A 21,438-nucleotide genomic window follows, 5' to 3' on the forward strand; every position below is an offset into this window, starting at 1 on the left:
AATATCTCTGAACGGCCACAAAAAAGTGCCTTTGGACCAGCGTCAGATGCATTATTAGACTGGAAGAGCTATGAAAAAAAGTTTCCAAAAATTCTTATGCTTCAAGGATATGAGCGCTAGTCTACCAGTCTTAAAAACAAATGCTTAGTGTTCATTTTATTAGCACTTTTAGCAAATGGAGCTAACACTGGAGGTCATCATCTATAATGCAAGACTGTCTATTCATAATTAATTAGAATGAATCCATTCTGAATCACAGTATTTGCATTTGTGATTCATAACTCCCGCAGATAATCAGTTATACACAGTTAACGTGGCAGATTCTTAGAACAGGAGAATCTGACTAATGGTACTTGTAAATATTGCTCAACTTACCATAGTAACAGCTGACTGTAAGAACAAATAAATCTTTTTTGTGTATATTTTTCATACCTTTATAATTTGAAACACAAAATCTAAACATCATAACATAGCTATGTATACTTGAGCAGGCCTATAGTGATGTGAAAGCAGTTCTTGCTGTAGGGTAAATTACTTTTACTGCAACAGCTGTGTGTGTGTGTGTGTGTGGTGGTATAAGTCGGGGGTGGGGGGCTTAGCTAAATATCAGCGGGACTCCCTAACATGTCTGCAACTGTTTGTTCACCAAGTGAGGTAGGAATAGGGAAAAAACCTGTTCATTTCAACTTGTACAAAGTCACAGTGCAGTCCAAGCTGCAGGAGGTTAGACTGTGCGGCTAACGGCACAAAGCTCAAAGTTAGTGCGTAGCGACTGATTATTCCCCTTTGTTACCAGTAATTGCTGCAACACAGTCAAGTACAATGCAATCAGCCTGGCATTCTGATGACATTTCACACCAGCTCAAAGCCGCCCTCGCACGAGACGTCGCTGCCCACCACTACCACCCCTACCAAACATCACAGACACACACACAAACATACACACACACAGACACACACACACACACCCTAACCAATCATTTACTACTTGTCACATTAGCATTTGACTCAGAAAAGCAAATCAAATAAATAAAGAAAACAAATGCAAAAAAATAAATAATTGAAATGCACTAAAACACACAAGTGCAGGCATGTTGTTTGTCTGTGATGGCCCGCTTATTGTGCCCATTTTGCCTGTGATGGCCCGCTTATTGTGCCCATTTTCCAGGGGGAGTGAGGGAAAGAGGAGCAGCCTGGGCTCAGTGTGTTATGAGTGAAATGCACTTTTGCAGTCTGCGCCGAGCCTCATCACCCTCCTATTAAAAAGCGGCAGAAAGAAGTCCTTCATTTTAACTTTGGAGATAATTAAGCGCATAATGGATATCACTGTCACTGAGTGACTGGCTGGCGCGCTGGCTGACTGCATTGAAGCACTGGATCGGGGACCAATTAAAAGGAGGGGTGGGGGGTGCTGTGGGGGTGCACTTGTTACTACACTTGCCCATTAAGCGAGATGTGTGTTGGCATGTTTGTGTGTGTGTGTGTGTGTGTGTGCGTGTGTAATGGTGAGAAGTGAGACAATCTGTGTTGCTTTCACTTTATGATTTATTTAGTCTTTTCTCTTCTCTCGTGTCTGTTGGACAAAGCGAGCTATTACAGCAATTTGACTTGACAAAACAAGTCAGACTAAAATGATGTTTCATCTCCCACAATCCCTCTCCCTCTTTCTTTCTCTTTCTCACCATGCATCTCTCCCTTTCTCTCACTCACCCTGCATCTCTCTCTCTCTCTCTCTTGTCCTTTTTTGCACTCCAGCTCTGCTGTGCAATTGTCAGGAGGCCGTAATGCATAATAGATTTATATTCCTCTGGACAAGTGCACAGTATTCGGTGTGTATAATTACAGTGATATCGTGCGCAGGAATGTTCACCTTAGCATAATGGAACATAAATTGAGCTCTCTTTGGAGAGATAAGCGGCTCTGAGATGGTGCCGTTCCTTTGCCTCTGAGTTTATCTCCCATGAAGGCATCTAAGGGGAGATTCAGACCCCAGTGCTGGCTTGCAGAAGTCATTAGGAGATGGGTTGGCAGATTTATACGGATGTGACTGCGTGCTGGAGACGTAGTGGTGCAATATGCTGTTAACGGCGTACTGGATACTAAAGGATGCTGTGATAGCAGTGTCAGAGTGTGTGTCCTTTGCATTTTACTGGAAGTGCACTGTGCCAAAAAAAACCAGTGGTATTGCAATGAGGCATGTTTAGGTGCAGTGTTTGATTAAATGAAACAAAGGACACTCTGACTGTAACAAATTCATGTCACTGTCAATATGTAATTTTAGCCTCTGCCAGCGTATATCTCAGTCTGTTTTAGAATGAGTGACTATAACTCATTTTACCAGGAATTACAACAGTTATGTTAGAATTGCATAAGAACAGTATGTAGTCCAATATCAAGAATTCAGCCTCAGGTGAGTCATCTGACATTTTGAATGGTGAGCATTTGCCCTGTACAGTATAGCTACCTGTCCATTCGGATTAGCAAGAGGGAGCCTTGGGCTAATCATGGCTGTTCACCCTGAATGATAAGTTTCCCAGATAGCACACTTTTTCGACACATTTTTCGGAGAACTTATGTAACTATCTTTATCCTGGTCAGACTTTCAATAGCTCAGTATTTTAAACTAAAGAATCGTGACTGTATCGACATCCCCCATTAACATGCTTGTATTACACTCCAACATAAATAGATTTACTCTCCCTCGTTCTTTCCTCCACTGCCCTCTGGTCATTCCCATAGACCTCCCGGGCATGCTCACACTCTTCTTTGTATGCGGTGTTTTTGTTTATGTGTTGGATTGCGTCGTTGATTTGTTTACCGTGGCAGCGTGCGTGACAGGAGTGGGGCCTGAGATGAGGTAATGATCTCCATCATGGACCTGTAAAAGTTTACTGCCACTCCTTTAACAAGGCTTTCAACCCTGAGGGAGGCGGCGTTTAGCTCCATGCCCTTAACAGTGGCATAAAAGCCTCATGTTCTTCTGCTTGTCTTGATGAATGGCCTGGACCTCCAACATGCACGTGCACACACACACACACACACACAAGCACACATACAGGTGTGGGTGTAGGTTTTTAATATATACTAAAAGCACTATACTAAAAGCACTTGTGGTCCAAGCTGATTTGCTGTTATTAATGCTCTTTTTGATGAGACCTATGTGAGTTTCAGCTTCAAGATAAATATTTCAGAATTAATTTGACTGTTTATTTGACAGTTATTAAAGTCTTAGGTCTTGGATGGTCACCTGTAGAGCTCTGATCCTAGTAACTAAATAAGCAACGTCCACACACGTTTTGATAAGAGCCATCCTATTCAGTCCTTCACAGATAACTTCAAAATAAGCTATGTTAATGAGGATTGAGATACGGTAAACATAAGTAAATTGTTAGCATTGTTAGAACACTTGTATCATCTAAGATTCATCGTTATTGGGAAACTGGGCCCTGGATACCTGCTAATGAATATAGATACACTTCTGTATGGCTGTTTGAATGTAGATACAACTGATTTTTAACATTTTAGATGCACAGACACATTATAATGGCCTATGTACACCCTTAATGACCATGCAGACATGTGTATAACTATCTGTAATTGTGTGTGTGCCTAAGTGTTTAAAGCAGCTGACATTCAATGCATAATTTTTAAATCCAACACATTTGCTCAATGATAGCTATTTTATCCACATAATTTCCAGGAGCCAATCCACATTCATATCCTCTGGAGAATCATTAGATATTCAGCCTAGTTTAAAACCCAGAAGTGAGGCGAGTCATTACACACATAAAACATGTCTCATAGCTGAGAAAGAGAAAATCAGATACTGCTTTTGTTGGTTTCGAGGATCTGGGGGAGATGTAGATGCATGAGAAGGGCAAAGTCGTATGTCAGTCACTGGAACCAGGGATGTAGTGGAGGCTAAACGCAAGTAAACGCAGTTTATCCACCTCTGAAATTTCAGAAATAGAGTTTATTCACTTTTAACATTCAAAAATCACACTGTATTATCCAATATTCCCAATATGTACACATCAATACTCTAGGAACCATTAAATACCACTGGTATTGTTACAAACATTGTAGAATAACCTCCACCATCATCAAACATGTTCTGAATGCCTAAAACAATCTGATACTGCATGGCGCCGTCCACCTCACCGAGATCGCAGAATTCATAGTTTACCCACCTCTTATTTTACCACTACATCCCTGACTGGAATAGTCGTGATTCTGCATCGCATTAATGTTTATCCTGACCAGTGCCATAAGGAATGCGATACCTACACGCTAGCTGTAACACATTCATAGACATTTATCTGGGAAGTTAGACTCCCGAACAATGGATGGAATAATGCATTGGGATTTACAAAAGAGCGTATCTGGCCTGGAGATTTTACAATGGCTTAGGCTTAACGCACCTAATGCTTAAAGCGTAGAATATCTAATTAGTACAACGGATTGGTCTCTTGTCTCTCGGAAACAGATCCACTGTGGCCTTTTAAGCCAAAGGAATAACATAATGGAAACGAGATCACATCAATCAAGTCATTTCCTCTCCTCCACGGTCCCATGTTAATGGGGATTTGGGCCTTTGCATTTCAAAAGTGCTCATCTCCCCATAGATTTGCTCTCATGTTAAACACTCGCATCAATGCCAGCGGCAATGCCGCCGCACACATGCCTTTTTTCGAAGATCCTTACTGGGGTTCGAGAGGTCATCTGGAAGCGGTCTTGTAAGCAGGCCCCACAGCTTCACCACTGCTGCAGACTCAAGCCATACGCCCACACCCCCCCCCCCCCCCCAGGGGCCTAAGGAGAAATTCTGTTTAAAAAGTATTTGCCTTTACAAATAAAAAGCAGCCTGAACTGGAATCCGTCGGTGTGTCTGCGAGTGCCCGCCCTGTGGGTGTTTATCAGGCACTTAGAGTGGCGGATCCCTCCTTCGGTTCACCCCGCTGAGAGAGCTGGAGGCGGGTACCGCACGGCTGGAGAGCGCTGATCCTCATTCCCTCCCCCACCAGCACCATCCCCCTCCTGAGTCCACACGCATCGGGCTCTGCTCGCCGTCGCTGCACCAGAGCCCCGCATCACTGCATCGCATCACACCGGCACTTTGCCCCGACGCCAAAGGTAAATATTGTTTCAAATCTGATGCTTTATGTAATCGCAGAAATGTCCTTAATTACGTTCCACCTGGGTGGCTCCCTCGACCGACTCCCTCAAGCTTCCCATTCTCGCCATCTCTTTATCTCTCTCTCTCTCTCTCTATCTTCTGTCTCTCTCTCTTTCTCTTATTCTCACTCTCTCACTTTCTGTTACTTTTCTCTCTCCCTCTAACTTTCCATGGCTGAGGGAGCAGGGAGATGCAAGCTTCAACATGTCTGACTGATTACTGTAATTCATACACTTTAATTAGCTGCACAAACCATTAGCCACAATTAGACTATTACAGAACACTTTGTGGCAGGAGCCTTCTCAAGGAGGACGTCTATCTGCTTGAGGGGAGAGAAAGAATGGGGGGAGAAAAGAGAGAGAAAGAGAGAGAGAAGGAGAGAGATATTTGTCCTTTGGCACATGTAGAGAGATAAGGGAAGCAAGAAGATGAACACAGTGAAAGCATATTACATCAGGTTGAGGCATCTCTCAACAACAAGACTTTTTAAACTACATGATGGTAATCATACAAACTATACAACAGTAATGGGTAGCTGTAAAGGATGATGGCACTCTATGTGACTTCTACCTCTTCAGGCGGGTGTTGAGGTATGACTTCAAACCCAGCATAATTATATTGATCCCCTGCATTTGCCATTAAATGGTAAATTAAGATTAATCTGATTTATTGGATTAATCTTTTAAACAGACAATTATAAATTGAATTAATTACTTTGCATCTTGACACTGCCTCTGCGGGATAGGTCAGCTGTGCTTCGTATCTGGGGGATTCATTCGTATCGCCAACAGCTGTTGAGCAGTTTTAAATCACCATTAGTAATTTCTATCATGTCACATGAAGTAACCTTATGTCTTTGTACCATAGGGGACATATATTTACTTTGAGTTTGTGTAATTTATTGAGTGGAATTTTTTAGAAAATATACAAAAGATTATACTTCATTTTCTTGTCATTGTGCTAATGACATATGCTGATTAGCTTCAGTCGAAGTTACCCTGAATTGTGTACTGTGTCTGTTTGATAGAAAGCATAGTTAATGATATTTGTTAATGTCAGACTGAGGAGATGTACCACACAAACAGTAGAGCTGGGGGATGATGAGATTTGTGATTAAATGTCATATTTCCGTCTAGATAAAGAAAATGATTGACTAATAATCTGAATTAACTTTTAGAGATTAATTTTGTTTGATTTGATTTTTTTGTTCTCCTCTTTAAATGATTTTGCCCTCAATGTTTTCTGGATGTCTTTATCCTGTGTAGCCAGGGCTGCAGCAAAGTGTGCACTGCATAAACACCTTGGCCCTCAGGAAATCAAATTCATGGAGTCTTTGGTGCCAAGTTGTTTTCTATTTTTATTTTATTATTTTTAACCAGTTGAGCTGCGCGCCCTCCCTGAGCTCAGTCATACCCTGACGAGAGTGGCTTCCCGGCAGGGAACTTCCATCATCTGTGGTGGCCGGTTCACAGCTCCGTGCTCAGCCATGGGGTACACACACACATGCTTGTTCGCTGCTCCGTCAGGCCCTTGTTGAACCACATGCACCTCCACTCAGATGCAAAGAGGAAATGCTGGGGCCAGGGGGTTCTTGCCACCCTCCCTGGGTCCCTAATAAGTCCATGCCAGACTGTTGCTAAGGGGGGCAGAGGTGTGTGTGTGTGTATGTGTATGTGTGTGTGTGTGTGTGTGTGTGTGTGTGTGTGTGTGTGTGTGTGCGTGTGTGTGCGTGTGTGTGTGTGTGCGGCTGTGTGTGTGTGCATCTGTGTGTGTGTGTGTGTGTGTGTGTGTGTGAGTGAGAGAGAGAGAGAGGTTGGTTTGGGGGCTGGGGGGGGCAAGCTGGACTCTGCACTGCTAACCCATGATGAGGAAGAGAGAGGGGGCTAGGGGTGGGCAGGTGGAGACTGGAGGTGGCTGGAGGGCAGGGGCGTGGGAGGGGGTAAGGAAGAGCGATGTGCACCTGAAGCCCCATGCATCGCTGGCCTTATACATTTTAAAACACCAGCTGGGGCTTTAAAGGCCGGGCCTCATGCACTGGCACCTGCTGGGGAGAGGAAAGGCTTTCTGCTCCCTCCCTTCCCCTCTCCTGATAGCGGACTGTCAGAGAGAACAGGGGTTTCAAATTTGTACTGTTTCTAATTTGAGAAAACGGGTTTGAATTTGTACTGTTAAGGCTCCCATTGTGATCGTGCTGGCAGGTTTTGTCAGGTGTGTGTATTTATCGCTTTAACACAGGCTTTAGTAGAAACACACATACATGCACACACAAACACTCACCCACACACACTCACACCTCATCACACATGTAAACACAGTTTCATCAATTAAGGTATAAAATGTTATTTCATATAGAATATTAATGACATATCAATATAATAATCAAGAAACATTTTATTCTTAATGAATAGAACAACAATGTGGCTCAATTGAAGGGCAGCTGAACTGTTGAATGATAGTAGGCTAGCTGTAGTCAGTTTCTTTGCCATTCTCAATGATGTACTGTAGGATGGAGTCACATAAAGATGGGCAGGTCTTCTCCCAGGTCTTTTGGGAAACTGTAGGACATACGTGATATTCATTGATTGGTGTTCAGAGTCAATATTTATCTGTCTGCTCTAGAGAAAGTTTCCTAAGGGTACGTTCAGACTAAGCTTCTTTTCGCAGCTGCCGGCGTCCGTTTTACATTAGAATCCTATGGAGTAGACCGTGTTTTCAAAAATGTCGTCGGCTTCTTTTAAAACGCGACGGCAACCATCTTTTTCTGCAGCTCAGAAATTGAGAAATATTCAACTTCTAGCGGAAAAACGCCATACGTCATGCTGTCTTTTTTACAGCTGACCAATCACAAGCGGATTAGCGAGACCTGTGGTTTCCCATGACAACAAGTAAAAATTGGAGAAGGTGACAGACCACCGGTCGAGAGACTCGTTTTAGTGTCTGAGCATAGGGAATTGTTTGACATGACTTCACAAGTTTACCTTAACATACCAAAAGCAATAGCCAACCCCAATTTTTCATTCCGCGATATTTTGTATCCACACGTAACGTTAGTTACTTTGCCTATCGCAAAAAAACGCTTCCAGCTGCTTTTTGGAACAAGAATGCTGGCAGATTTTTTTTTTTCAAACTGAAAAAGCGGTCTGCATAACTTCTTTTGTCAGAAAAAGACACTAAGTCTGAACGTACCCTTAGGGATGCAGAAAGGTTGCTGATAGTGGTGTGTGGTGTCAAATCCACATTAAATAATACAACATCAAAAGAAGTCCGCACACTGTGGATGTATACTGCAGATGATGGCTTTAATGCACTCCGGAGCATTAGTGAAGCAAGCAAGTAAGTGAAAGCAAAGTAAGATAAGTGAGCAGTGAGCAAAGTGAGCTAAGTAAGATAACATCCTCTGGCTGTTGTCCAGCCTTTATACCCCTTCAAGTCATCCCAGGCAAGACACTCTATGTTTACAGATAACTGACCAAGTAATATATGGTACTTCACCTTTGCCCTCTCATCCTGTTATTCCTACATTCTTTAGGTTTTGCCATTCTTTAGGTTTTGCTTACATTTCCTGGCACCAAACCTTGTCTATGCCATTTTCTGCCAGGCCTGCTCTTTCACTTAAACCAGTCTTCCTTTCCCACACTGAACATACTACAGACTTCAGTTTCACAAAACAATGATATTACACAGAATAAAGATACTACATAAAAGATATATAAACTAAAGGATATATGTCAATAAAGGCCACGACAGTGCTCAACAGCCAATCAAACTACATTCCTGCCTTCTGTGCTCTTGAAACAACACCTTGATTGGCTGGAATAATGTATGGCTTGTTCCAAACCACCCATGACTGTGTATGAGTTTTTTGAGCACACACTCAGAATGGAGAGCCAGTTGAGAGTGAATTGGGCCAGAATCATGGTCTGTATCTTTGATGCCTTGCTCTCCAAGATAAAAATGTGTACTTGACTCACCATTGTGCAGGACGCTTTAGAAAGTGTCCATGTGCTTGGATGGACTGATGTCCTGCACCTCTCGCTTCACCCAATCCTCCGCATTCACAGAGCACAGCCACGCTGGAGAATGAACAAGATATAATATTTCAGAATAAATACAATTACTTTTAATATACAGTAATTCTGATTCATTTATAATTCTGGTCATTTTTATTATTTTCAATTGGCTCTATTAGTTAGTTAGTTAGTCACTATACATACTGTAAATGTACTCAGAATAACTACCAGCTTTTACTTACAGTTCATAATGGGCTTTCTGCAGAGGGAAGGGCCATCCTCATGGTTCATGTTTTGATAGATCTGGCCATAGGTCACAACCCAGCCTTTGAGAAAAGGTTTGAAAAGGTTAGCTTTGGACATGAATTTGTAGTTTGTGGTATGCTCTAATACAGGGATTCCCACCGGTGGTACGCGAGCTGCCACTATGGGGTACGCGAGATGAAAAGGGCAATGTCGGAAAGGTGTTAAAAAAAAGGTGTTTGTTATTTGTTATCATGTAGGGTGGCTAATTAAACATTATGCCTGGAATGTGTCAATAGAATGTGTTACGTTATTATGTGTCGGATGGTGGGGGTACGCGACCCGAGTCAGGATGTACAGTAAAAGGTGGTCCGCGGGAAAAAAAGTTTGGGAACCGCTGCTCTAATATATAAGAGGTTAGCAGAGGGCATGAAATAGCATTTTAAGGTCTATGCTTTACTTACTTGCTGGTTCAGCAGGCTGAATATCCTCTCTAGCCTGAGTGGCATGAATGTCCTCTCTGCAGTTGACAGAGTCACCTAGCTGGGCCATTACTTGCCACATCTGGCCGTAGGTCACAGCCCAGCCTGTTTGAAGAGGTTTGAAAAAGGTTAACTGTGGGCATGAATTTGAAATTTATGATATGCTGCTGTTCTCATGAGGTTAACTGAGGGTATGAATTCTAGTTTGCTTTACTCTAATTGATATTATTATTATTACTACTGCTGCTGCTACTAGTACTCTCTTTCTCTGTATCTATTTTGTACAGTGGAGTTCCAGGTTCACACATTAGTCTCATGGAGATCCTCTCCACCCTGAGTCTCACGGAGATCCTCTCCACCCAGAGTCTCACCGAGATCCTCTCCACCCTGAGTCTTACAGAGAACCTCTCTGGCTTGAGTCTCACAGAGATCCTCCCCGCCCCGAGTCTCACAAAGATCATCTATGCCCTGAGTCTCACAGAGATCCTCCCCGGCTTGAGTCTCACGGAGATCCTCCAGAGCCTGAGTGTGGCCATCCTCCCCAACCAGAGTCTGGAGATCCTCTCCCCCATTAGTCTCATGGAGATCCCCTCCACCCTGAGTCTCACAGAGATCCTCTTCGGCTTGAGCCTCATGGAGATTTTCCACGGCCTGAGTCTTATGGAGAACAGGACCATCTTGTTGGGCCATTTTTTGCCACATTAGGCCATAGGTCACAACCCAGCCTTTGAGAAAAGGTTTAAAAAAAGGTTAACTTTGGTCATGTATCTTGGTCTACAGTCTTTGCATAAGAGGTTAGCAAAGGGCATGAATTAGCATTTTAAGGACTATGCTTTACTTACTTGCTGGTTCAGCAGACTGGAGATCCTGAGTAGCATGGAGATCTTCTCTGCAGTTGACAGGGCCATCTTGCTGGGCAATTCCATACCACATCTGGCCATAGGTCATAACCCAGCCTGTTTGAAAAGGTTTAAAAAAAGGTAAACTGTGGGCAGAAATGAGCAGTTTATGATCTATGCTATTCACATAAGAAGTTAATGGAGTGCATGAAGTTGCGGATAAAGATCTCTGCTATTTGCATTCTTACTTGTTGGTTCAGCAGGTTGTATATCCTCTCCAGCCTGAATGGCATGGATGTCCTCTCTGCAGTTGACAGAGTCACCTTGCTGGGCCATTACTTGCCACATCTGACCATACGTCACAACCCAACCTGTTTGAAGAGGTTTTGAAAAGGTTAACTGTGGGCATGAATTTGCGGTTTATATCTATGCTATTCAAATGAGGTTAACTGAGGACATGAATTCTGGTTTTGTTACTGTAATTGTTGTTAATATAAATATTAAGTTTCACATTTCACTACAAGTTTTATATTTGTTTATACCTATGAAAAATAAAATGTGACACTTGACATTGGACTTAAATAACAGTTTAAAGGGAAACTTGGCAGGATTTCCCCCTCTGCTGGATAAATTGTGCATTATGCCATTTCAAACTGTGGGAAAAGGTAATGATAAAGCACATGGATTTGTTTACAAGCTAGCGAACGGTTAGCATAAGTTTGGTAGAACATGCGGATGTTACAAGGTAAGAAACACGATTTAAAACGAGTTTCTTGTTTCTCACTTCTCTTTCCGGGACGGTAGTCTCAATGTTGCAAGGTAGGTTTTCCACCTGGGGACGCTAGGCGCAGTGGGGAAAGTCACCATTTTCACCGGAACAGGTCATTTAACCATCCAAATGATTTCTAAATGGGTTTATTACGTTGAAATAGTTGCCAAGTTCCCCTTTAAGGTCTATGATATTTGCATTCTTACTTGCTGGTTCAGCAGGCTGAAGATGCTCTGCAACGTGAGTCTCATGAAGATCCTCCCTGGCCTGAGTTTGGACCTGGGTCTGGAGATCCTCTCCCCTGTCAGTCTCATGGAGATCCCCTCCAAATTGAGTCTGATGGATATCCACCCTGGCCTGAGTCTGGAGATCCTCTTCCAGCTGTTCCAGAGTGTCGTGGAGATCCTCTCCAAAATGAGTCTCATGGAGATCCTCTCCCATCTGAATCTCATGGAGAGCCTCTCCGGCTTGAGTCTCATGGAGTTCCTCTCTATCCTGAGTGTCAGGGAGATTCTCTCTGGTCTGAATCTGGAGGTCCTCTCTGGTCTGAGTCTCATGGAGATCCTCTCTAGCCGGAGTGTCCTCCATGTTCAGGGGTTCCATGTTGTTTTTTCTCCAGCCTCTCACCCAGCGTGGCTTGCGCCCCTCTCGAAAAGCCCGCAGAGCAGACCGCATTCTCTCCTGGAGATCTGTAGGTGCTCCATCCTTCTCCTGTATCCTGTTCTTAGCGCTGTCCACTTCAGCTGTAATGTTAGCTGAGTGGCTCCTCTTGTTCATCTTGGCCTTAAACCCAGATTTCACTTGCTTCTTCAGTCTTCTTTCTTTCTCAGACTCAATCTTGGCCATGGCCAGGTTTCGACAGATCCGGTAGTTTTTAGTTCTCTGCCGTGTTCTCCGTTGTCTAATCCGGTCTCTGATGGTAGTAAAGAAGGATCTTACGGCTTCCATGAAGCCCCTACGCTCTCCTCTCACCTCCATCTTCAGCAAGCAAAATTGGCTTTCTGTTTGGTCCAAAGGTGTTAAAAATAGACTCCTTTGGAATAATAGTTGAGCAAATACAGGATTTACAGTATCACACAATAATTAAAGCAAGTGAATCAATGAATCAGTGTAAAACAGCAGCAGAAAGCTCTCTCTCAATGTTGTCTCTGGTGTAGCCAGGTCAAACTGACACAGTGTTCTACCTCAGTGTAGAACACTGTGCAAAGTAGAATGTTCAAGGATTCCAAATTCTGAGTTGCACAAAAAACATTCTAACTGGACTTGTGATTATTTAAATCTACTGATAGAATCTTCTTGTGGATTTAACAATGCCATGTTAATAATAATAACAATAATATGTATATTGCTCTTTTCAAAAACCAAGTTACAAAGTATTGTACAAATGCAGCAAAATCAATCAGACAGTCATAAAAGTAACACATTTTCAAAATAAAATCAAATAAAACAATTAGATGTGTAAAGCAATGCAATACAAAGCAATACAGGTTTAAAGAAAACAAAAACAACTGAGTGAATAAAATCAATACTTTTAAAGAAATTATCAAATGTAAACAAAAGAAGAAAAAACACATCTGTTGTTGAAAGCTGGTCAATTTACAGTTTTAGCTTTGAAGTGGATAAGTTTTACAATATACATTTCAGTTACACTTTAGTCTGCCCACAGAGATTTAACAGATCATCTGTTAACATTCAAGTTGAGTATGTAAAATGTCATTGAACAATTACTTAACATCACCTATACTAAATCCAACTTAACTATAACCATTAATTGTAGTTAACAGAGTGTCAATAGATTGTTGATAATCTGTAGGCAGACCATCCACATAAAGGGTGACCAACATTTCAATAAACAGAGCAGATGTTTGGCTGCTTATGAATAGTTAAGCATCCAAGCTAAGTGAAAGGCATTCAATAAATCAAAACTACATTTAGCTCACAGTGTGGAGCTGTGCTAGCATGTAGATTGGTTCTGGCCTGACAATCCCCCTCACCTCTCACTCCATGGGAATTAGGTGAGGGAAAATGTGGGCGGTTTCATTTCAAATGGAAGCCCTTTGGAGAACCTGCTAAATATTTCAAGGGGATAGCCGGGGGTGGGGTGGGGTGGGGGGGCTTCTCGCTGGATCTGGTGGCAGCCGTCTCCCTCGTCACTCAGCGGCGGCGGGGCAGAGAAACCGCTGCCAGCTGATAGCATCGCTTTCCATCAGCATGCAACACCTGAGCCCCAGAGCCTCATCACGGGGGCAGCGCTCCTGCGGGGTGGCGCCTGACGGGGCCGGTCTCCTGGCGTGAAGGAGGGAGACGGCCGTGTCGGCTCAGCGGCGGCCTCCCGTCACCCCCACGCGCACGGCTCCGCTTTCTGGAGCACGTTTCTCTGGGAGATTCATCACAGACAGTGGCACACATCACCCACCACCACCATCCTACCTCCCTATCCACCCTACTCCTCCCCCACCACTGCACCCAGTTCAGCCTATCAACACACACACACACACACACACACACACACACACACACACACACACACACACACACACACACACACCCACACCCATCTACCCTCCTGAGCTAACACAACCCCCCACTGAAAAAAGGGGGTCTTACTCCTGGGCTCTCCATCAAAGTAGCAGGCCTCTCCATCGTGTGCCCCTGAAGGACATGGCTTTAATAACAGCTCTGGGGGGAGCGCAGAGCCAGGAGAGAGAGAGAGGGGGAGAGAGAGAGAGAGAGCCAGGAGAGAGAGAGAGAGAGGGGGAGAGAGAGAGAGAGAGAGAGGGGGAGAGAGAGAGAGAGAGAGCCAGGAGAGAGAGAGAGAGAGAGAGAGAAAGAGAGAGAGAGAGAGAGCCAGGAGAGAGAGAGAGAGAGAGAGAGAGAAAGAGAGAGAGAGAGAGGGGGAGAGAGAGAGTGGACGGGAAAGCAAGTGAGCGAGCAACCGATTGCGCCGAGCCACTAGCTGCTGACATGTTGAAGACCAGACGCATGCAGCTTTCACTGGAAGTGAAATGTCAAAAAAGAAAGAAAGAATGAATGAAAAAAAGAAGAAAACTCTGGGGGGGAAAGGGAATTGGAAACCTTAGAGTGAAGGGGAAAAAAGACCCCACTTATTGCAACAGCTGATGGATTTACAGCATGCGGGTATGACAGACTAGCTGAGAAAATGGCATTTCAGGATACATTAATGCGCAAGGTTCATTAGGCTTTTAGGAGTGATGTAGAATACTGAGTTGATGGAAAAGAGAAGAGTGAACATCACAGATGTTACACTCCATACTGGTTACAGTCACTGAGCCTCTCTCTCTCTCTCTTTCTTTCTCTCTCTCTCTCTCTCTCTCTCTCTCTCTCTCTCTCTCTCTCTGTTGGCTGGTTCAGCTTCAGCAGGTTTCCTGGAACTTGTTTAATCTCAGATAAAGGCTTTGCAGGATGAGTAGAATGTATTTTTTTTTCCATGGTGTTTTTTTTGTGTTTGACTTAACCTGACTTCTCACATGCTGAGATAAAGAAAAGGAGAAATCTGAATGAAAGAACATAAATCAAAGCTAACTTCTGACACAATGTAGATTCATTTCAGTGTGAAATACAAAAAAAACAGAGCATGCAAAAGAGGCCTGGCTCATTCAGCAAACAGAGATTTCATGGAGAACTGCTCTGCCTTTTGTAGATCCACAGTGATGTAACGTGAGTGCAATCAAAGTGAGTCTTCTTGCCGATGCTTCCAAATCCTTGAAAACTCTATGAACCCAGAGAAAGGCTGAAAGCACTCTACGAAGGGGAAGTGCATAAAAATCTCTTCATCAGTGGGCCACAAAGGACCATTGGCAAATTTGCCTTGAGTGTGCCGGCAGATAAGCACGTTGGCAAGGTCACTGTCCAGGGTTCTGAAATGCCTGGCAGGGATCATGCAGTAGTGAATGTGTAGGAAGGAGTCATGCAGAATTTGCCTATTTCTCGAAGTCAAGGATGGGTCCTTTAAGGCTGCTTTTTCAAGGACATTACGTCATTGAACCTCGCCAAGCACTGTTCCAATGTCAAAGGTGCTTAAAAAATTCTATCAAGTACTGAGTCCTATACGTTCTGAGAATTTTCGAGGATGCATCGATGGATCCTCGGCATTCAGAAAACACCCACAATCCTTTGCGTACGGACAAGGCATATTAGAAATTCTGAGATGGAGGATGCAAAGAAGCAGTACGCGTTTAAATGTAAGTACGATTTCTGAAGTGTTTTGTTAATGTCATCATAACATTTATTCAGGTATTTAGTATATCAAGTTAATGTGCACGTTCATAAATGCATATGTCAATGTGAATGAATAGATGATTGATAATATTACTTTTGTTATCAATTTCTTTGTGAGTAACTTAGCCCAATGTGAAGTTTGCGCAGGCTTAACAGACTAGGCTACCGTTACCATCGGCAATTATAACATTTACCATTGACAATAACATAATTATAAACTACGGATTGCGATATGTGAAGACCAAGTCGAGTGAGGAAATACTGTAGGCTACTCAAAAATGTTTGTTTAGAGGAAAGTGCAGCCGCACAGTCAAGGAGATGCCAACAGTACACCCTCCTTCTATAAACTGACTGCCATCGGTTCTCCCTTTCCAAATCCTCCTCCACGTCAACCCACATTTTGTAAAGCAGTGCAATTTCCACCGCGTCCACTGTTTAAATGAAGCGCGCAGCCAGAACCATGATGACGTGCACTTCCACTCTTGCTTGGCTGTTCCACTGCATGTGATCTTGACAACTGAGGAAGGTACTGGGTAAGTGCATAGCCTAGTCTCTCACCCGAATAGCAAGAAAGCTAGGATACGCTCTTAACTTTGAGAAACGGCATCTGTGTGCTCACTCTAAAGGATGCAAGTGAATGAGTATAACCTGGCCAGAAATATGCTCTCTCTACGTCTGTCAGCCAAGATGGTCCAGAGGTGGGTAAGAGGTTTGTGAGTCCATAATCACCAGTCACCCTATGAAGTTTTATGCACTTTGAAAAATAATAATGAAAAAATGAAATTGTCACAGTGAGTTCTGTCACAGTCTGGCTGTTTTGAGATCTTCCACCATCTAAGCCACGGATTCCCCAGCCAGCGTTCCCTGAGCCTGCGCTTGGCCCCTCGTCTTTGCTCTGCCAAACCTGACTCCATCTTGCCTCCCATCCTCGTCCCAGCCCAACCACCACCACCACCACCCTCGTTCGCACATGGCTACATTGCAATTGCCTGCTTCACTAGAGCCTGTCGCCACGGCATCCGAGGCTCTGCGCCCGCGATGGTGATGGACGGACATGCTCCCGCGCCCCACTGATCCGCCGTGGCCAAATCTGCACTCACGCACGCACACACACACACACATACACTCACATCCAAGAGTGCTCCACTTTATCTCACACTCCAAGAGTCAGAATGCCGTCTGCTCAACCCTCCTCACTCCACAACACCGACCCCCAACCCCACCCTCCGCTCGTTGGAGCTTGATGCTCTAATGCTGTAATCTCTCCTCCTGGGTGCCCATCCCCCCAGCACCACCACCCCCACCAGGTCTAGGCCTCGGCACCACCCGCCAGCCAACCAGCCAAACAGATCCAACAGACCAACAAAGATGCTTCAGATGGAGTTCAAGCTAAAGTGAGTTTTGGGGCGAGTTGGCTGTTTTACTTTTCTCACAAAAGTAAAAAAAGAAAAAAGAAAAACTAAGTGAAGAGATCATGGGAGCAGCTGAGGTTGACAGACAGACAGACAGAGAGAGAGAGAGAGAGAGAGAGAGAGAGAGAGAGGGAGAGGGAGAGGGAATGAGTGAGAGCACAAGTGTGAAAGAGATGGTGAGACAGAGAGAGAAGAGCCACCGGGCAGCTGCTGTAATAGTCTCCCGGTTTCATTGCCCCTAACATGCACCGTTTATTCTGTGGTGAAAGGCAAAATGGAGGATTAAAGTGGAAGAATGGCTGACCTGCCATAGGCCTTTCTCAGCGCTGTGCACCACATCAAATAACCCCTCTAACAGTCAATGGAGATTTCATTCCCACAGTCCCATTTAGGCTGAATTTAAAAAAAGATATACTACATTTATAGAAAATATATACTACAGTTCAGCTACATGTATCTCAGATTAGTTTCAAGGTCATTTTTAATCATGACCATAAATCTACAAAAAATAGTTTTAGCTGTCCAGTGTAGCTTATATTATTTATCCAAAGTTCCTGTGCCCCTTCCTCTAACTTCTTTGCATTGCCTTAGGCCTCTTACCAAGTCAGGTGTTGTTTGAACCCGTCTCCTGTGAGTGTCGTAGCTTTGGGCACTTTTAGACATCGCTCAGAGCACTACGCATGACATGGCACCATGCCACCTTCCACAGAGCCCATCTGCATGGGCGAGAGAGAGCATGTCACCGGGCAAACACCAAACACTATCTCTAACTCACACAGACACTAACACACACACACACACACACACACACACACACATATGTGAGACACACACACACACATGCAGACACACAATTCCAGCCTCCTGCTGTCACACAGTTGCCCACGGGGGGCCCTAAGGCGAAAGGAAGCCCATGTTTGCTCCGACCCCCCCTGAAGGTGACCTTGTGACACCACCCGCCCCACCCACCCCACCCCGCACCATCAGACAGGGGGAGAGGTGAGGCGGCGGAGCTTTAAACGACAGCCCACGGGGACAATGGCTTTAGAGAAAAGCCAGGCTTTGGAGGGGATCTCTGACAGGAGGGAAAGCAAAGAGTTTAACACATCCAGTACGCATTCAACTAGCTGACACACACACACACAGGCTACAGTAATTCATGAAAAGCAAGAGAAGGAAATGCAACACTGTAAACCAAATAAAAACCAACCACTGCATACATATCAAGGACAACAAGGAATAGCATTTTGTGGGCTGGTATGGCGTTTGAGAGGTAAATAAACATAAACTATTTTAAATTTTGATCTGAGCCAAGTACCTCCCTGATTTCTCTCTCTCTCGCTCTTAAATGGAGGATTAAAGTAGAAGAATGGCTGACCCACTGTAGGTCTTTCGCAATTAGCCCCTTCAACTTATTTCCACATTACCATACATGCTTAATAAAAAAAAAACATCAAAAATGTATGCTACATTTATGTTAAGTGGCAAAGGCAGATGTCATTGATGAGGAGTAGTATGAATATGCATATGAAAGGTAGCTAAACATGAGCTAAGACCATATATTTGTGCCGTATTTCAGTCTCTCTCTCACTCTCCACTCTCCCTCAGTTTTCCAGACTGCCATCTTGATGTCTGCGATCTCCAGGAGTCAGCTTTGATCTCAGCTAAAGTTGCCTGAGTTGTATCAGATAGTGCTGTTACACTCATCACTCTTGAATCCCAAACAACCCCACGCCCCAATCCACGCACTCCTCCATATCTCACTCCCCACCTCACACACACACACACACACACACACACAAACTCGCACTAGCACACACACACACAAACACACATACTGTACATACACACACACTCAACTCTTTCTCGTTGCCAACACAAGTCAAGTCAAGTCATTTATTTATATAGCACATTTAAAAACAACAGGGGTTGAGCCAAAGTGCTGAACAAAGAAAAGGTTAGCTAATAAGTCATAACAATAAGACCATACATCTACACAAAGGCCATACATCTACACTACAGAAAAAGCTCAGTCGCTACAGGTTTTAAGGCGTGTACGTGGGACAGCAAGCAGTAGTTGGTCTTGTGACCTGAGTGACCTGGTAGTAGAGTGTGGGGGCAGAAGTTCAGAGATGTAAGGTGGGGCTAAACCTTTAAGGGCTTTAAAAACAAAAAGTAAAATTTTAAATTCAATCCTGAATTTGAACGGAAGCCAGTGTAGCTGAGCTAAAATTGGTGTTATGTGATCACTCAAGTGTGTGTGACGGCTCCTTCCGCATGCAAATCACCAGAGCTCCACGGATCCTTGCCCAGCGTTCGCCTCTGTAGGGGTGATGAATGGGTGGGGTGCCAGTGGGTGTACTGTAGACACGGTTTGAGTGTGTGTGTGTGTGTGTGTGTGTTGGGGGGGGGGGGGGTGGTGGGCGGCGGCAGTTATGTTCATCTGCATGTTCATCGCGCTCTAAAACGCACCCGCCGTGGCATGATACATTGATCAAGAGCCGCCGCGCAACAGTGGGGACACGGCCTCCAGACTGCTCTGCTGGCTCCACCATTTCCGCCACATTTGCATAGGAATGACAAGCGCCACCGACACCCCCCTCGTCCTCCCGCCAACCCCACCCCACCCCACCCCACCAACCCCAAAAAATGTAACACTGTAATTACGAGAAGTAGTGCTAAATCATCCTGACTACCGAGTGTGTTTGCCCCGAAAGTAAAATAAATGATGAGGTCGCCAAGCAAAAGTTGTTTTTCTATCTCCTATCGCCACGGATTATCTGTCAACAAGACATCAAGAGGTCTGTGTGTGCATCAGGGCTTGGCAGGCACCCAGACGGACACCTCCCACTCAGTAACTATCAGAGATAGAGAGAAGAGAAAGAGAGAGAGAGGGAGAGACAGAGAGAGAGAGAGGGAGAGAGACAGAGAGAGAGAGAGAGAGAGAACATTATGAATATTACAATCTGTTATATGAGGACTAAGGGACATTTGAAAGAGACAGAGAGGGAGGGCTGGTATGATGGCATTAATACCAGGGGATTTTTAGAGCTCATCTGATGAGAAACGCGCCGGGCGATGCAGGAGGGTAATGACTCGCAGCCTAGAGATGCCTTTGAGAGACCTTGAGCATGGCGCTCTATAAAAATAACATTTGCCCTGACCAACAAAGTGAAATAGTCTTGAATACTGAAAACACTGGAATGGCTGATTTTTTTTGACGGGCAAGATGAGATGGCCTCAAATCATATTCTAGTCGAAACACCAAGTTTCATTCATTTTCTTCTATTTATAAGCATGCTAAGATATGAATATGACTAACATCATCCTAACAAATCTATCCTTTTGTGTCAGTTAAGAGAGGCAGTGATGTCAGTGTGCAATAACTACACTAAGACTACCCAAAACACTTTGGCTTCTCCCTCTATGGCCTAGATGTACTAAGAATTAACACCAAATTAAATTGTTTCTGACGCTTTTTGCACCTTAAAACATGGCATTGTATCCAAAACTGATCACACATGGATCAAAGCGCATTTTGCATGCCACTGGAGCACAGAATATCTGTGTGTAGAATATCGCAGCTATCTGCGCTTTTCTTACTGATGCATATGTATTTATGGGAGGGCGAGGGAAAAGTGGGAGTATCACGCAAACAGGGGAGGAGAAGTGCTAATAAGGATTGATTAGGTATTCTGCCATATGTATGAAAACAGCATACGTCTGTTTTGAGGTTAAAAACTTGTACCTGTTAAAAGTAGTTGTAATCCAAATTGTGGTTAAATGAGTCAATTAGAGAAACTTTTAGAGACAGCTAAATCAGTATTCAGAGCATCCGTTTTCTTCATTGTACTATGTCAAAAGTAAACTTAACTTTTGTTTGCCTTTCTAATATTGTATTTTCACTTTCTCAACATACACTTCCCTCTGCTAGACTAGGGTATTAAGTCATACGTGCAGTAAATAGTTCACATATTTGGACTAATAGAACTACTAGGCCTACTCTGTATGATCATAGACATCTTATCATCATGTATGATCACTAAACTTTGATTCTTTTTAATGTCGCGATAGGTTAACTCTATTCACTTGTGCTTGTGGTTCAGCTGTGGGCACGTAATTTGCGTTGTAGAGGGGGCTGGGACGGGAAGTGATGAGTGCTATTTATGTAATGAACTGACAGCTTAGTAAATTCCACGCAATTTGGCAAAGCACAGCGTTAGCATTTTGAGCATAGAAAATCTTGGTATTAGCGCTTTCTTTGTACA

At 43.9% G+C, this 21,438-nt stretch overlaps 1 protein-coding gene across 3 annotated transcripts; it reads right to left on the reverse strand.

Moving 5' to 3' along the window:
- Positions 1-7,593: 7,593 nt before the first annotated feature.
- On the reverse strand, positions 7,594-12,702 carry LOC121680213 (high mobility group nucleosome-binding domain-containing protein 5-like). 3 transcript variants are annotated; one of them, XM_042059438.1, is made up of 8 exons: positions 11,726-12,702; positions 10,999-11,121; positions 10,754-10,867; positions 10,391-10,636; positions 9,894-10,016; positions 9,429-9,512; positions 9,148-9,249; positions 7,594-7,731 (listed from the first exon to the last, which is right to left on the reverse strand). In XM_042059438.1, the coding sequence occupies exons 1-7, from the start codon at positions 12,495-12,497 to the stop codon at positions 9,164-9,166; spliced, it is 1,548 nt and encodes a 515-aa protein (XP_041915372.1). In that variant the 5' UTR covers positions 12,498-12,702; the 3' UTR covers positions 7,594-7,731; positions 9,148-9,163. The 3 variants fall into 3 exon arrangements, 2 of the variants coding, with proteins under 2 accessions (XP_041915372.1, XP_041915371.1); XM_042059437.1 differs by having other exon boundaries at positions 10,283-10,636; XR_006021603.1 differs by lacking the exons at positions 7,594-7,731; positions 9,148-9,249 and having other exon boundaries at positions 10,218-10,636.
- Positions 12,703-21,438: the final 8,736 nt, after the last annotated feature.

Source organism: Alosa sapidissima, chromosome 13 (assembly GCF_018492685.1).
Source record: "Alosa sapidissima isolate fAloSap1 chromosome 13, fAloSap1.pri, whole genome shotgun sequence".
NCBI classification, from domain to species: domain Eukaryota; kingdom Metazoa; phylum Chordata; class Actinopteri; order Clupeiformes; family Clupeidae; genus Alosa; species Alosa sapidissima.